General features: G+C 52.2%; 1 protein-coding gene and 1 long non-coding RNA gene across 4 annotated transcripts in view; one reads left to right on the top strand and one right to left on the bottom strand.

The window, feature by feature from the left end:
* Positions 1-5430: 5430 nt before the first annotated feature.
* Positions 5431-11595, bottom strand: LOC109274055 (uncharacterized). The gene is made up of 2 exons (XR_002083418.2): positions 11268-11595; positions 5431-5855 (listed from the first exon to the last, which is right to left on the bottom strand). It is a non-coding gene; the product is annotated as an uncharacterized LOC109274055 (long non-coding RNA).
* The window catches only part of SLC45A1 (solute carrier family 45 member 1), a 22661-nt gene continuing 17645 nt past the window's right edge, over positions 11592-16607 (top strand). For all 3 annotated transcript variants that reach the window (XM_053899023.1, XM_019461281.2, XM_053899024.1), the window contains exon 1: positions 11592-11725. In XM_053899023.1, coding sequence (XP_053754998.1) covers positions 11615-11725 — 111 coding nt within the window. In that variant the 5' untranslated portion in view covers positions 11592-11614. The remainder of the gene's footprint in view (positions 11726-16607) is intronic.

The following is a 16607-nucleotide window of genomic DNA, read 5'->3' as shown; positions in this document are numbered from 1 at the left end:
GCCAGCAAATTGTGTCACACTGTCCCCAGCGGTATTTGTTAGAGGAAGAGACAGGGGGCAGTGTCCCCAGGGTGCCGTGAAGCATATAGAGCCTTGGCCTGTGTGGGGAACCCACCCAAACTGAGCGGGACTCATCAACACCCCATAGGTGGCCAAGGGCAACGTCAAGGTTATTAAGTTGGCAGCTTCCAAGATGTAGGCCCTTGAGTCAAGAATCTGATTTTATTTGAAAGAGACAAGTGCTGTTGACCAGGTCCCTCCTGAATGGGTGAGTCCGATCCATTGAGCTTAGTTGAAAAACAAGTTAAATGGAGTAAAAAAAAAATCTCTTCAAGAAAGAGAACAACGTAGGCTGTGTTGGGGCCGTAAGCGGAATTTCGCTCAGCAGGAGCAACTGTTTTCATCAGAGAAAAGATTATGGAGTTCTTGAGGGAGGTTTCCAAGAAACAGAAAAATAGTCCTGATTCAAGCTCGGTAAATAATGAGGTGTCTGTCTGTTGGCAACTGAACTGTCGGCCGAGTGAGGCCCAGTGAGTATGGTAGGAGACGGATTCGCTGAGGGGAAGACAAAGCGGGTTAATTAATACCAAACGCCTCACGGACAGAAGGAACATCGCGGTGGGAGGGCAGAGTGGCGATCTGGGGGCGGGAGTCTCCCCATGACCTCGCTGGTCAAGTTTAAACGAAGACAAAACCCTCGGCGTTCAGACCGAGCCAGCGAGAGCTCCACCTTCTGTCCCACCCAAGTTCAAAAGCACCTATGTGAGGTTGTTGGGAAAACGAGAGGTCAGGAGACAATGCCTTAAACGTGTGCAAAAAAAGTAGTAAGAGCCCAGAGTCACCCAGAAGTCTTTGAATGCGACTGCCCTATAAATCACTGCAGGAGTCCCTTCCTGGACAACCAGAATCATTTGATAGGACCCTCCCACGCTCATAACTACTTCCAAGATCCTTCCTCCAACATGAGGGGACTTGGTTCTAAGTCACAGCCCCTTTTGAAGACACCCCAGTCGTTGGTGAGTGCAGTAACTCAAAGAGAGAGTGTCTGATACGCTGTGTTATGCAGAACATCAAGGATTTCTGTTGGATATTTATGGAAGGACACTGCTGGATTTTCTGCTCTTTAACTTATTATCATTGAAGAGTAGCACGTGCCCACTGAGGAATAATGGCGGCGCCCACGAGGAGTAGCGAGGTGGCCGAATTAAAAGGTCAATGCCACCTGTCCCACCCGGATACCACTGCCAAGGGTCGACACTAGAGTAGTTCAGAGGGAGTCATTCCAGACCTTTTCTTTACATACACAAACTGTGTAAACGTGTACCTCTTTCTTCCCCGAAGCTTCTAGATATAAATCTAAGGCCAACATTAAAGCACTCTTTTCTCTTGAGCTCCATTTGATAACTGAGTGCTGGTGTGAACCATGATCTAAACCAGAACGCTTCCTCCCGTGGGGAAGTAGTGTGCCGAATGCCAGGGCCCGGGGTTGGAGCCACGTTTTAGCTTCTTTTCAGCCCCACAGCTGTGGAGGTCATCGTGGCTACACAGTCAGGACCCCAACCTGGTTGGAACCTCGTAGCCAGATCAGCCACGGAGAGAAAGCACGCATGGTCTCCAGGAGCCCAGGTAGGTCTGGGTCGTAGGTGCTGACTCGCCCCTGCAGGGCGGGCCCGGGAGCACAGACGTGGCTGTTCCAAACCAGGTCAAGCTTTTGATGATGTTTGCGGGAAACTTATAAGGAAATACAGCGCAGCAAGTTCATTTACAACTCGGGCAGAAGACACTGCGTGTGAAAAGAATCAAAGAAGGTTTAGTCGTTAAGCCCATTCAAAACTCGCAGGAGCTTGGTTTCTCGGGTGGGGTCACAGCTCTATCTGCCCAGAAGCACCAGGATGTTTGTCCAACTTGCCACCCCAGGCCTGCTGGGTCAGAATCTCTGGGGGGAATCATAACAAGCATTTTTTTTTTAAGAAAAAAATTTAAGCTTATTTATTGGGGCGGGGGGCGGGGCAGACAGAAAGAGAAGGAGAGAGAGGGAGAGAGAGGGAGAGAGAGAGAGAGAGAGAGAGAATCCCAAGCAGGCTCCAAGCAATCAGTGCAGAGCCCAACACAGGGCTCGAACCCATGAACTGTGAATTCGTGACCTGAGCCAAAATCAAGGGTCGGGCGCTTCGCCGACTGAGCCACGCAGGTGCCCCCATAACAAGCATTTTTAAGGGCACCCCAGGTAAGACGTTAGTCACGCCACAGTGTGGAAACCACTGTCCAAGGGCACAGAAGAGAAGAAGACAGAAATAAGCCTGTCTCTGTTCCCTGGGGCTCATTTCAAGCCAGCCCGTGGCAAAGAAGACACGTGGACCAAAAGGACGGGAGGTCTCATGGCCTTGGCCAGCCACGGAGCACACACAGAAACCACGTGCAGGGACGAGGCCTCCCCTGCACAGGACGTGAGGATTTCCGGAGCCAGAACAACTCGTTTTTTGATGTTGTAAATCAGTCCCTGTCGCTTAACAAGCAAGGAGTATTGACCGAGAACAGAATGAGCATGCGCTAAGGGTCAGGGGACCAACAGATTTGCTCAGGGACAAAAGACAAGCAGAACTAAAGCTTTGTGGAGCAGCGGAAGCCATGGTGTTACGAGGCACTAAGTCAGGTGGGATAGACAGCAAACCCGGAGGAGACAGATGAGAGAGGGATAAGGCGAAACTTCAAGGATCGGTAGCGTTTGGACATATCTCCAGGCACTGGCAGGGAGCTGGGAAACAGCTCAGGATATTTGCAGACAAGCGTGGGCCGGGGTTAAGGGAGTGCAGGTCGAGGAGAGAGACGAGGGAGGGCCCGGAAAATTCGGCAGAAAGTTGAGGCTTCGCAATGTGGCAAACGGCCACGGGTCTTTAGACGTGTGAGTCCACCTGTGCTGTGGGGAACAGATCGTCTTCTGACTGAGGGGCGCCCCTGCGAAAGCAAGTAACACTTCTGTCCCAGATCTCGGTGGGTTCCTCAATGCCTTCTAAGGTTTCCGTGGTAGTTAATCAGGCAAGAAGCAGAGCTGCGGGAGGAAGTTTGGGTTTCGGACTTGGAAAGTTCGAGATGCCTATTTAGATGTGCGTCTGAGTGGAGAGATAAGGTGGGCAGTGGGGTATAGTTTAGAGAAGAGGGAGATACAACCAGGGGCTCACGGGTGCACAGACAGTAGTTACACGGCACTTAGTGCATCAAGGGACCTGATCAGCCTGCCCTGCTCCAGTCCCACTGGTTAGCGGCCGACTGGAACCAGGAAGTATTCCTGTCCCCTTGCTCAAAATCCATCTCCAAGCACGGAGAAGCCCCAAGCCCATGGGTCGTATTTTGTCACCTGGATATCTTGCCAAAATGTCTAATTCAAATAATGAAAAGACCGTGTCAAAATTTGGCGTGCATCTGAAGTCATGCTCCAAGAAAAGCGTGTAACTTTGAACGCTTACCGTGGGCAAGAGGAGTGGCCAAAACACGGGCGATCTAAGTGACATCAGTAAGAAAGACAGACAACCCAACAGAAACGTCGGGAAAAGTCTCCATCAGGCACTTGACAAAGGAGATCCCGAGATGACCGACGCACATACAAAGAGATGCCCAACCTCATTAGCCACGGGAAAAATGTAAGTTATCACTACCATTAGACACGTCTATACACCTATCAGATGGCAAACAACACCCAACTGTGCGAACAACACACACTGCTGTTATGAGGGTAAGTCTGTGCAACCTTTTGGAAAACCGTTTAAAACCATCTACCAAAACAACCATATATTTCCACCCCCCAAAATGCCACTTCTGGATATATACTCAACAGAAATGCCCACGGACGTACACCAAAAACAGGCATTACGACGTCCATAGTGGCATTAATATGACAACCCTGAAACAGAAACAGCCCAAATGTCAACAGAAGGACGGACGAGTATCTTCGGAGGCATTCATTCGACACATACAGCTCTGAAAATGAGCCAGAACCACATGCAAAACACAGACATCTCTCAAAGTCAGAGTGAACAGCAAAAGCCAGACACGAAAGGGCACATGCTTCTGATTCCAACACACAAAACCAGACAAACGGAAAGGCCGAGCGAAACTGTAGCTCCTACAGATGGGCACTGCAGCACGGAGCTACTCAGGGGTGCTGGTCTACAAGCTGTTTCCAGCCCACCAAGGTCAAGGAGATTGCACCGGGGTGCCACTAAATGCGTGGCATTTTTTTTTTTTTGGTAGAAAGACGTCCAGCTGAGGAGGCAGGGCCTTGACTTCAGTCTGGGGCCAGCTCCACAACAGCCCGGCTGTGCATCTCCTCGGCTCACCTGGGTTCGCTTGTGGCCAAGCAGACAGCTCCCAGCTCAAGCTGCTGGGATTTCCTGAGGATTTGCTTTTCCTCCAAAAGGTGCACCCACAGTGCAGGGCAGTTAATGCCCCCAAGCGGAGCATCCCGCAAACAGGGGGGGCTGGGAATGGGTAAATAAATGTCCCAGCTCCCAACCTCCAGGAGGACGATCACAGGGCTTCTCAGAGGCCCCACCGGGACTGAGCCCCAGTCGCCTACGTCGGTGACCTCCCCGGTCATTCACACCTTTGGTATTAGCTTTTCTCCCCTTCTCATCTCGTTCCTGCTTGCTGGGACCACCTTCCCAATAGACCACCGGCTTTGGGGGAACAAAAAATGACTCACGTGTAGATGTTACAGCTACAGAAATAAGCCAGAAAGCAATGAACGCAGAAGTCAAAATGGGGGCCCCTGGGTGGCTCAGTTGGTAAGCGTCTGGCTCTTGATTTCAGCACAGGTCATGATCTCACGGTCCGTGAGTTCAAGGCCTGTGTTGGGCTCTGTGCTGATAACAAGGAGCCTGCTTAGGATTCTCTCTCTCCCTCTCTCTCCCTCTCTCCTCCCTGCCTGTGTTCTCTCTCTCTCTCTCTCTCAAAATAAATAGATAAACTTTAAAAAAAAGTTGAAATGGTGATTATCTCCTGGCAGGGGTTGAGAGGAGAAGGGGGTAGTGACACAGAAGGCAGGAGAAGGATTTCTGGCAAAGAGCCTGCTCTAGACCTGCCTATGGTTACATGTGTGAGATAAATCACTGAGCTGTTCATTTTGTTTCATGCACTTTCCTGTGTTAGATTTTATGATATAAAAGTTTACTAGTTCATGGGCATTCTTGAAATAAAAGGTTAAAATACTCTGAAATTTTGGGGGGGCGCCTGGGTGGCTCAGTCGCTTGGGATTTCGACTTCGGCTCAGGTCGTGATCTCACAGCCTGTGGGTTCGAGCCCCGCATAGGGCTCTGTGCTGATGGCTCGGAGCCTGGAACCTGCTTCAGATTCTGTCTCCCTCTCTCTCGGCCCCTCTCCTGCTCACACTCTGTCTCTCTCTCAAAAAAAAAATAAACAAATAAAATAAAATAATTAATTAAATAATTTGAAATGTTTATGTTTTACATATATTCGTTGTAGGTACAGTGGTTACATGTCAGAAGTTTCTATTCAGTAGGACCGTATTTAACTATTCAGGACTGTAATAAATTGGACAACTAGACAAAGCGAGAAAACACAAAAACCACTGGAACTTAAAAAATCCCAGAGATGTACTATCCAGAAGTTTCTTCCCTCAAGAGCCATCCAGAGGTCGGCTGGGACTTCTCGATGAATGCTGGGCTCACTCTTCTCCCAGGGAAACAGCAAATCAAAGCTGAGCCTGGCAGAGGAAGTTTCCCAGGCCCCAGAAAGTGGCTGGAGGCTGGGGGTCCGGATCACTGGGCAGTCTCACTGGCGGGGCCGCGGGCTCCCAGGGTGGCCTCTTCTGCCGGGTTCCAGGAGCTGTCCCGGCAGCGCTGTGGATGGAGCCTATTAAAAATACACGTACCAAAATGCAGGATGCCAAATATTGCCTGGGACGTATTTATATGTAAAAATTATGTTTACCTGAAATTCGAATTTAACTGGGCATCCTGCATTTGCCCTGGCAGCCCTGTGTCCAGATGAGCCTCTTATCCCGGCTCACAGACAAGGAGTCCACAGCCACCCCGGGTCCCACTGCCTTGCTGGGTCCAACACCCTCCACTCTAGCACTGCCTGGTATCCAGACCCCGGGTTCTTGTTCTGGCTCAGCTGGGCCTCCAACTATAATCCTGTAGTCCCATCGCTGCAATTTGGACGGTCCCACGGGCAGGGTCTGGTTCTACAGGCTCTGCAAGGAGGGCATATGTTTACAAATAAGAATTCATTTTCCTGCAGAAACAGTATAATCAAGTTCCCAAGCCAGCCAGTAACAATCTGGTTCTCCCTCCACACTTTTTTTTTTTTTTAGAGAGAGTGCTTGCAAGTGGGGGAGAGGGGCAGAAGGAGAGGGAGAGAGAGAATCCCAGGCAGACTCTATGCCCAGCACGGAGCCTGACGTAGGGCTCGATCCCACCATGGTGAGATCATGACCTCAGCCAAGAGTTGGATGCTCAACCAAGCCTCCCAGGAGCCCCCCCCCCCCATATCAATCTGTTTTAGCCCATAATATACCCGTGTGGACACAGGCTCAACAACACAAATTCAATCGATCCCGTTGTATGTAGCTCAAATAAATACATTTGCAAGCCTGTGTGTGGCCTTCTGCCAGTCGTTTGGGGACAGGACAACAAGGGATTGGGTTGTCCCATACTCCTGGCGTTTGCTACGCCGTGTAATTAGAGGACCGTAATTTTGTGACTTTTTCTTTACGGAAACCTACGTGCTAGGTTCAAATGCAGAGTCTCGGGGTGGCTGCTGGTCCCCCAGCCAGAGGAGGTCCAGCAGTTGGAATCGTGTGCGCACGTTCACGCACCGGTGTGCTTAGCGCGCACTGAGTGTGCCTGCACGCAAACTGTGTAGGTGTGTGTGCAGGCAAGTGTGTGCCTACATGTGTATGTGTGTGCATGTGGGTGAGCGTAGGGCATGGCGGGTCAGTAGCAGCTTCCCTGAAGAGTGAAAACCGATATTGACCAGAGGACACGAATCCCAAGTTACCGACACAGAATTCAAAGCAGACACCTTCCTCTACAACGTTCCCGTAAGCACACACTTTCACACATGTGTGCGAGCGCACGCACTCCTGAGGCTCTGTAACTACCTAGATCTTTTGAACTGGGAGCCGGAGAGCAGCTCTCCTGGCTAGCCGTTTGTGGGTGGGCAGGGGTGGGGGGGTCAGAGAGGACGGACGCCGCATCCCTGGGGGACAGGGAAGGGGGAAGGAGCCGGGCTGGTTTTGTGGACTCCCTGCCTCCTGTCCCTGTGTCGGTGGAAGGCAGGTCCCCAACAAAACAATCAGTGGAAACCCACATGAATGCCCCTAACCGAGACGGCAAACTGCTTCCGGGGCCCTTCTGTTGCGGTGGGAGGCACACGGTGGGCCTGGGATGACCCGGTCCGGGGTTCCAGTCCCTGCTCCCACCCTGACTGTGGTGAGGCCTTCTCAGGGAGCCTCGGGTTTCCGGATCAAAAAACCACACGGTGGCTACAATACCCGTTTCATAAAGGTAGGATATGAGTAAAAGAGGTTTAAAGTACCCAAAAGCCTTAACGCGGGGCCCGGCACGAGATCTGTTGTTAAAAATGATGTTATTCACCAAAAACCACGGTGGCGGTGCGCTTTGCAGCAAAAATGCGTTCACAAAGTAAAAAGAACAATCCAGTCTTGGAACCGCGAATCCTTGCAACGTCAGAAAATGCTGGAAAAGGACCATCTCTTCGTCCCTTTTGTGCCAGAAAAGCGCCGGATCTATACCGGTCCCCGCTCCCGGCGCTCCCGGCGGTGGCTGAGTCTCCAAGGTGGGGCTCTTCCACCGCCTGGTGGACACCCGGGGATGGCAGGTGAGCCGCGGGTCCCGCAGCCACCTGAGGTCGGCTCACCAGCCTCCTCTACTGGCTGAACGGCAGGTCTGCGCCGTTGTTCACACCCCTGTCGGGAGGGCAGAGGAACCCGCGTTCACTTATTTATGTTACTGATCGGGGGGCTTTTTCAAGGGCCGTCACCCACCGGTCGTGCGCCTTGGAGGGTTGGGAGTGACAGGCAGGCACGAACTTGGTCAGACCTGGTATAACGTTGAATCCAGTGGGCTCGTTGGAACAGTCCCCTTTGGGTCTGACTTGGTCTTTTTAGGATGCCGACAGCCTTTTCGGGTCCGTCCTAATCCCGAATCCCGTCTAGGATGCTGCTGGGGTAGGGGCGGGGCGCCCGTGACCTCCTGGGCTGGTGGGCGGGGCTCGCGGCCACTGGCCGTCACCCCTGTGCACTCCAGGGACCCCGGATTTCCCTGGCAGTCCGGGGGGGGGGGGGGGCGGGTGCCCTGCCTGGCAGTCCCCCCACTTCCTACCCCACCCCAGCCAGGCTGTGGCCACCACGTCGCTGTGGGGCAGCTCAGCCCAGAACAAGCTCCTCCCAGGACAGGGTAGGATCCAGGCTTTACCCTCGGGGTCCCCTAGACACAAGGCCTCCTGGCTCTGCCCAGGGACCAGAGGGTGGGCTTCTGTGCTTCCTCCAACCACCCCCCTCCCTCCCCCCTCTCCTGCCTCTCTGGCCTCCCGTCTTGACCTCCTGACAAGAGGGGGCTTCTCATCCACGCAAGGGGAGAAACACCACAGTTCAGTCTGGCCCTTGGAGGGGTAAGGAAGGAGGGTTCTAATCTTGGAAGGTTCTAACTTTGGAAGGTTCAAAATGGTCAAAGGGATCTTCTTAAAGTCTTTTCTCCCCTCCACAATGCCTAGATTCCAAGCCTTTTCTCTTGCCGCAAAATCCCTATTTTGAACCTCAGAAACGAGCCATCAACTTTTGTTCTCTTAGCGGCCCCGCCCTCCCCCTCCTCCCTCCTCTCTCCTCCCCCCTCCTCCCCTCTCCCCCACCCTCCTCCAGCTGATAAAAAGCCAGAAAAGCAGCTGCCTGCCAGCTTCCCCCCACACCCACTTCCTCCCCACCCCCGCAGGGGCCACGCATCCTGGCCTCCTGCGCTGGTGGGTGTGTCCCATCACTGAGTGGCTGACAACGGCATGTGAATGGAATGTGGCCCTCTTGCAAGCCTGTCTCGGGCAGAGCCAAGATGGAAGGAGCCTGGGTCCCTGAATGACGGTGTGGACGTCCCCCACCCATCAGGAACACCCCTGTGGCCTTCACATGAGCCCCACCTAAGCGTCTGTCGGGCAAAGCCCCTGAGACGTTGAGGTTTGTCAGTCGCAGCTGTGAGCTTTCTGCTAATGAGAGAGCGGGTCATTTGGGTGTAAATGCAAGCTAGCAAAACACGGTGGTGTTTTTCCAAACCATTACTCCCATTTAGAGGGGAAAAAAAGGTAGAGCCAGTTGTCCACGGCTGGTATGCAGGTGACTCTCCAAGGACCCGTCTCTGAGCTCCAGACCCCCTACCTCTAGCGGCTTGGATGCCTCCCACTCATTCTGTCCCAAGGCCAACCCGCGACTCTCACCCCACCCGCCAACCTGCAGTTGGTCCAGATGCTTGAGCCGGAAACTTCTCCTCAGCACCTCCCTCCCTCCTTCCCGCACTCCCTACCCTCAATCTATCAGTCTGCCTGTTGCGTTTACCTCCCAAGTGCCCAACCAACCCATACCTCGGTCCCTCTGCCATCAACCTCATCCTCTCCCACCTGGACCATTCTAGAACCTCCCACCTGGTCTCCGGGTCCCCTCTGAACCACTTTCCAATCCGAGCTCTATGATCTTCGCAAAATATGAGCACGGTTGAGGCCATCCACTTCTCTGCATCAAACACTTCTAAGCTTCTCCTTATTCTTAAAATATGACGGCAGCCCACGGGGCCCGCAGGCTGGGCCCAGCCTGCCTCTCCAGCCCCCATCAACCCTGGCCTATGCGTTCCAGCCCCGCCGGTTCCTTCAGTCACCATGCCCTCTCCTGTCACAAGAGCTCAGCACCGGCTGACCCCTCTGCCTGGAACACGCTGCCCTCTTTACTCGGCTTTAACATGCGTCCCAAGTGTCACTTGTCCTCAAGGAAGACCCGAGCCTCCCAATGAGGTCAAATTCTCCCTATTAAAAACTTTCATAGGACCACATGCTTCCCCTTATAGTATTTTCTGTGGTTATAATTTCACTACAGGCTGTGTAATTATTTGCTCTATCATTATTTGACTCAGACTGCCTCGCTTCTACCCCAGGCCCTTTGCACCTGCTCTTTCCTCTGACTGGCATGACCTTCTCCCCAGATGCCAGCATTAATATCCCCTTTGCCTCCTCCTGGTCTCCCCTCAAATGTCACTTTCTAGGTAAGGACTCATGAACAACCTTATATAAAATCCCAGCACTATTAATAATAGCCAAATTATGGAAAGAACCCAAATGTTCATCAGCTGATGAATGGATAAAGAAGATGTGGTATAAAGGGGCACCTAGGTGGCTTATTCGGTTAAGCGTCTGACTTCGGCTCAGGTCATGATCTCATGGTTTGTGAGTTCGGGCCCTGCATCAGGTTCTGTGCTGAGAGCTCAGAGCCTGGAACCTGCTTCGGATTCTGGGTCCCCCTCTCTCGCTGCCCCTAACCCGCTCATGATCTCTCTTTGCCTCTCAAAAATAAATGTTAAAATTTTTTTAAAATGGAACTGGAGGGTATCATGCTAAGCGAAAAAAGTGAGTCACAGAAAGATATCATATATTTTCACTCATATGTGGAATTTGAGAAACTTAACGGAAGACCATGGAGGAAAGGAAAGGGCGGGGGGCGGGGGGAGACAGTTACAAACAGAGAGGGAGGCAAACCGTAAGAGACTCTTTAATACAGAGAACAAACTGAGGGTTGATGGGGGGGCGGGGTTTGGGGGGGCCGGGAAAATGGGTGAAGAGCACCGAGGAGGGTACTTGCTGGGATGAGCACTGGGTGTTGTATATCAGCAGTGAACCAGGAGAGTCTACTCCCGAAGCCAAGAGCACACTGTATACCCTGCATGTTAGCTAACTTGACGGCCAATTATATTTAAAAGTTAAAAGAAGCCGGCAACAGGGCCCCCTCCCCAGCCCCACAGTCCCCGGCTCCTTCCCTGGGGAGCTACCATTTTCTGGCACATCACGGACGTGCGATATTGGTCTTGACTAATGTGGCTCTCCCTGTCCACGATGTTGCGCCACAGGGGCAGGAACTTTGGTCTGTTTTGGCCATCGCTGTGACCCCAGTCCCTAGAACCGCGACGCGGAGAAGGCCCTGGTACAAGTTAAGGGCGTAGGGGAATGCAGCACAGAAGTTGCAGGCGGGACCGACTTACCCGTTCTGTGCAGTGGGCACAGCGCCTGCAGCACCCGGTGGTTTCAAGGATCAGCCAACATGAGTGTGTGTTCTATAAAATAATCATGAATAACAGTAATAATAATAAAAAGAAGCCCTCGTGGGCCTAGGAAGAGATTGCAGTACATCGTGTTAACATCTCCGTCTTCCACCAACCCGTTCCTAAACTGAGATGTACTCTCCCGCGTGGAGGGCCCGGGGCTTTCCCGGCGGCGGGAGGGGTGCGGGCCGAGGCGGGGCGGTGCCGCTTTAAGGACGCGCTGCGGGTACCGGGGCCGCGGGCGGCGCGGGATGCAGGGTGACGTCACGGCCCCGCCCCGCGGGGTGATGCTGCAGCCGCAGCGGCGGGCCGGGGGCTGCCGGGCGGGGACCCGAGCTGCGCGCGGGCCAGGCGGGAGCCCGGCCTCGGAAGGGGATGCCTCCTGTCTCGAGCCGCAGGTACCCCCATTTCCTCCCGCGCCCCCCGCACAGCTGCCGGGCTTTGCGCCGGAGCGACGCGGCGTAGGCCACCCCCTCCCCCCCCCCCACCCCCCCGACCCCCGGGTGGTCACAGTGCCACGACTGGGGCTGGAGGTTGGCACGGAGACCTTTGTTCTTCCTTGATGCCTAATTGATTGACCTGTAAAGGGAGCCCCGGCCTCGCCCCCGCCCTGGGTGCGGAACCCCCAGCCCAGAGGAGGGCGGCCGCTGGGTGACAGGATTGATTCCACCCTGGCACACGCTGGGATCTGCCCCAGGCTTGCGCGGTGCCTATTGGTGCCGGAGGCCTGATCCCGGGTCACCTGGGCAGGTGTCATCAGCTTCCGGTTTGCCTCCCGCCCGAGGCTGAACCCTCCTGCTGGCAGTGGGTGATGGGAGGACCTCTGTCAGCATCCCAGGATTGAGTTTATGATGAGTTTACGGCCCAGGGTTTCTGCTTTCTTGCCACGGTTGAAACAGGAGGCTTACAGCAATTCAGTTCATTCCAACCTCATCAATAAACTTCTCGGGTTATTTCTGGGGTTACCATAATGTTTATGTTTTTCAGCTTTTATAGGGAAGGAGAATCAGGTGCTAATGAAACCCAAGTTCGGCGTGCACCTGACCAGGGGTTTCTGGATCAGTTGGTTGTCAGGGAGGGGCCGAATTCCAGAGAGCAAAAGCGAGGAATGGCCGCAATTCAGTGACCAGCTCGTTAAATACACCCCCTGGGTCCACGCAGCCCTTTGCTGGCCTGGGGATGGTTCCTTCAAGTATTAACTTTGAGAACTGGCGGAAGGGAGAGCGGGGAAGGGATGTGGCCCCGTGTGACCCCAGGCGGGAAACCTGTGTCAGATAAAGAAGAGGAGAAAGAAATGAGGAAATCATTTGGCTCATAGTAGGGTAACTTTCAGCATTCAAATGGCATGGGCATTGTTTATGTTTCTGAATCATTTGCCACTTAATCTTCCCATTCCACAGTTTGAGGGATTCATTACTTGAAACATCCTTTGTATTCTAGAAGCACAGTGGGCCCAGTATATAACTTTTGTGGGTCCAGGGAGAGGATATAGATATAGACATAGACATATAGATATAAGTATAGACCTATAGATTTTTTTTGGACTGAATGCTCATATAATGTGATCGAGATGGCAAGATTGGTAAATATTGATATTCATGTATCAAAATTCTATTTCATTATTTTATTTATTTATTTTTTTTTTCAACGTTTATTTATTTTTGGGACAGAGAGAGAGAGACAGAGCATGAACAGGGGAGGGACAGAGAAAGAGAGGGAGACACAGAATCGGAAACAGGCTCCAGGCTCTGAGCCATCAGCCCAGAGCCCGACGCGGGGCTCGAACTCACGGACCGTGAGATCGTGACCTGGCTGAAGTCGGACGCTTAACCGACTGCGCCACCCAGGCGCCCCTATTTCATTATTTTAAATTTCACTTTCATTTCTTAGAACATTCAAAAATTAATTTTAAACATTCTTCTTAGAATGAACTTTCATGGACAGCGTTTAGTAAATGTAGTTTTGAAATGAAAATAGTAACGTTGGCCCCAAAATTTGAAAATCAGGGAAGACTTTTTCAAGTCTAGGTTTCATTTCTGGTTTAGATGCCGGGGGGTGGGCGGTAAGGCAGGGGTGTTAGGGTCTCCCGTTCACTAGGACAGGCTGCAGGCTGTGTTTTAAAGCTGGGGGTGGCAGGCAGGTGATGGTGAAGTGGTCACCTCACAGGTAGAGGCATGGGTTATCCACAGAGTTCATTCTAAGAAAGGTTGAACAGTCTCCACTTTTCAAAAATATGCTTCTACTATATGCGGTTTGAATCTGAAATTCTTCCAGGGTGGCCCATGGTTCTTCATTCCAAAATGAAAGGCAAGGCTTCTAATGCCCGTGCACTTAAGTTCACTCTATGGGGGTAACATGCTTATAGGAAAGAGCGATGGCGGAGTGGCAGAGAGGGAGTTAGTCACTGCCGTGGATGTGGGGCTACGACCGGGTGGGTGGGGTCGGGTCAAGCTCCCCACACACTTGTGCCAAAGGTCTTCCTTCTGACTTTCAAAGAGATGGTCTGATTAAGTGGTGTTCCAACGGGCGCTTGGTTTCTGTGGTTCTAATGAGAGAGTGACGCCCCGGAGAATGCTAACAGCCACCTGGGTTTTTAAAGGCAAGACTGGCCAAAGGACAGATTTTTCTGGAATATTTACTATGTCCAAGGGCCTGAGCTAGAATAGGAAGAGCACAACCAAGAAGTTTAGCTTTAAAAACAAAAAAAAGCTTGACTTAATTGTCATAAGTGGATCATGTTTTTAATGAAGTATTACCTGCCTACATGGTTCTTAGGTATATCTGCTTTTGTTTTGGACATAGCGTGGGATTTTTCTGAGGCCATAAGATAAGCCACAGAGGCAAGAGGAGACTGGGTCTCTGGGTATATCCGTCCCCGTCATCCCGGTGTGAAATCCGTCGCTTAGCAGGGCCACAAGGCCCTGCATCGTCAGCCGATCCCTTCCCAGTGGCCTCATCCCCCACCATGCTGACATGGTGCCCAACTGTTGCACACACGTCTCCTTTACACAGGTGGTTCCCACTGCTTAGAACTCCTTCCCTCCACTTCCCACCCAACTCAGGGGCAGGAGCTTTGTCTTTCTTTTGTCTCTCTGATCTCAGTGTCTTGGTACTTAGTACCCAGCCAAATGGGAAGATGGGTAGGTTGGTGAATGAATGGATGGGTAGAAGGGTGAATGAGTAGATGAGTGGGGGATGGGTAGGGGTGGATAGATGCATGCATGGATGGACGCATGGATGGATGGATGCATGCATGGATGGACGCATGGACGGATGGATGCATGGACGGATGGATGCATGCATGGATGGACGGATGGATCAGAGTGGATGTTTGGAAGGGTGGATGCATGCGTGCATGCATGTTGGAAAGGTGGGTGCGTGGATTAGAAAGAAGACCATGGGGTGGATGTGTGGTGTGCATGTGGATGGTTGGGTGGATAAGTGGGTGGGTGGATGGGTCGGTGGGTTAACACTGTGCTCTGGATCCTGCCAGGGTGTCTCTAAAGAAAATCACTTCCGCTGTTCGTGTCTTCTGAACAGAAGGAAGATAATCCCTGAGCAGGTGGGGTAGGGGGTGGAGTCTAGGATACAAATCTGGAGTGATGAGGCATTTTGAAGAGCTTCATAAGGAAGTTATGGATTAGTGACGGTGTGATGGAAGGCGGTGAGCTAACGTCAGAAATAAGGGCCTCATTTTTAAAGCTTAAGAGCAATTTTGAAAGGGGTGCCTGGGTGGCTCAGTCAAGCGTCCGACTCTTGATTTTGGCTCAGGTCATGATCTCATTGTTGGTGAGATCGAATCCCGTGTCAGGCTCTGTGATGACAGCCCAGAGTCTGTTTTGGATCCTCTGTCCCTCTCTCTGTGCCCCTCCCTTGCTCATTCTCTCTCTCTCTCTCTCAAATGAATAAAAACATTTTTTAAAAAGTAATTTTGAAAAAAAAAAGCTTATAATATTTATCTTGGTAAATAACAAGTGTCCTTGGCAGGAAGTTGGTCAATGTTGGGGGGCGTTGTCTTGAGTTTGGGACCTGCTTCTCAGGAAGGACTTCAAAGGAAATGTAGGCAGTTGCTTTTCTGCGAGGCAGATGGGGTGAGCTGTCCCAGAGGCCGGGCGTAATCCTAGAAGGTGCCCTCTTGTGTTTTTATCTGCCTCTTTCCCTCCGACTTTGGTAGCCTTCCTCTCCCTAGGCTTAGTAAAATTGACGTTGGCCAAAATGCACAGGTCATCATACTGGAATCCATTCTTTCAACATCTAGATTAATCCCAAAGCAGTGAAGGACAATCTAGATTAATCCCAAAGCAGTGAAGGACCAGGAACATGACCAGGAACAGGTCTCTGTGTGGCAGATTGCTACTAACCCCAGGGAGCGGGAAGAAGGTTGCGCCCTTGCTAACTCCTACCTGGGGCTTGGGCGTTGTGAAGATTGCTCCAAAAAATGATTTGAGGATGGGTGGGGGCGGCGGGGGGTGGGGATTCATTTTTCACCCCCCTGCTTCTTTTTGTTCCTCACTTTTTTTTTTTTTTTTTTTTGGTAAATTGTATTCCTATTCAGGGCGTTTGGTTTATTTCTTTAAAGAGAGCATTTTCAAACACGCTAAAAGTCTCCGTTCTCCTGACTTGACTACAGATTCACTCATCCATTGGTGCTGTAAGGAAAGGCCTTGAATTAAACTCATGCATCTGCTTTTAGGCAAGGGCCCCAGCCTCCTGGGAAGAGTAGACGTAAGCGTTAGGCAAGGTGACCGCTGCGACTTTCCATCTCACGAAGGAAGGACTGTCCCCTGACCGTGCACTCAGGGTGTGTGTTGGTGGGTCATGCCCCGAGCCTGTCCCTGCCGCGGGGCTCCCCTGGGACCTGCAGGGAAAAGCAAAAATAGTTCCCAGAATGGGCTGCAGGTCCTAAAATAGCCTGGCTGCTTCCACTCCTCCTCGTGGAGCCAAGGGGGCGGGGTCGGTCCCCTTGAACTTCAGCGCAGGGACCTGAGGGCTGGGGTCCTCCCTCTGGGCAGGGGGACAGCGTCAGCTTTGGTCTCCTGAGCAGGAGCTGCACTGAGTCAAAACTGAGGCCCGGTGACATCACCCGCAAGCAGTAGGCTCTACTTTGGGGGGCACAGCGTTTGACTCTAAGGGTTCTGCACCGTGAACTCATCCGTTCTCATATGAGAAGGACGAGCAGGTGCCAGCTTGGGGGGGGGGGGGCGGTGGTGGGAGGGATCCACCTGGAAAAATCAACTCTCGTGGTGGAGGCCCTGGTGAGTCACCGTCGCCCCCAAACGG

Source organism: Panthera pardus, unplaced genomic scaffold, assembly GCF_024362965.1.
Source record: "Panthera pardus isolate Hobbes unplaced genomic scaffold, ASM2436296v1 HiC_scaffold_11, whole genome shotgun sequence".
Taxonomy (NCBI): domain Eukaryota; kingdom Metazoa; phylum Chordata; class Mammalia; order Carnivora; family Felidae; genus Panthera; species Panthera pardus.
This window is presented reverse-complemented; position numbering and strand designations above follow the sequence as displayed.